The sequence below is a fragment of the Galeopterus variegatus genome, unplaced genomic scaffold (assembly GCF_000696425.1).
Source record: "Galeopterus variegatus unplaced genomic scaffold, G_variegatus-3.0.2 Scaffold15342, whole genome shotgun sequence".
NCBI lineage: Eukaryota > Metazoa > Chordata > Mammalia > Dermoptera > Cynocephalidae > Galeopterus > Galeopterus variegatus.
In genome coordinates, this window is record NW_007741453.1 from 6,919 (window position 1) to 7,507 (window position 589).

General features: G+C 57.4%; 1 protein-coding gene across 1 annotated transcript in view; it reads right to left on the minus strand.

Annotated features, from left to right (window-relative positions):
- LRRC30 (leucine rich repeat containing 30) overlaps nt 1-539 on the minus strand; it is a 7,380-nt gene extending 6,841 nt beyond the window's left edge. Inside the window, exon 1 of the mRNA XM_008563889.1 lies at nt 1-539. Coding sequence (XP_008562111.1) covers nt 1-539 — 539 coding nt within the window.
- Nucleotides 540-589: the final 50 nt, after the last annotated feature.

The window sequence follows — 589 nt, forward strand, 5'->3', positions numbered from 1 at the left end:
CAGATGGGGATGTGGACGAAACGGTTGTTGCTGAGGTTCAGCTTCCTCAGTCTGCAGAGGTCGGCAAAGCTGGCCGGAAGCTGGGACAGGCCGTTGTGCGACAGGCTCAGGACCTCCAGGTTCCTGCACAGGCTCAGCTCGGCTGGCACCTCGGTCAGGCAGTTCATGTTGACGAACGGAACCTGGAGGCCCTGGAGGAGGCTGATTTCTCTGGGCAGACTCTTCAGGCGGTTCCCGCACAAGTTCACGACCACAATCCGAGTCAGTTGCCCCACCTCGGGAGGGAGAACCCAGAGCTGGTTGTGAGAAAAATTGAGTTTCTGGACCTCGGACAAGCCCCACAGAAAGTCTGGGATGTCTGTCATTCCTTTTGTGACCAAGCTAAAGCTGATGTGGCACATGCCCCGCTTCAGCAGGGACCGTGGGTCCTTTCCTGAGAGCAGGGTGTCATCCCACGGGGAAAATTTCTTCCTCCTCCTCAGGATCAGCATCCCCTTGGAGTCCTTGTCCGTGGAGGTCCTTGACTGACTGATCCCCATCGCACCTTCCTTCCACGCACTCTCTCTGCCACCTCTGAGGTTGGGATTTT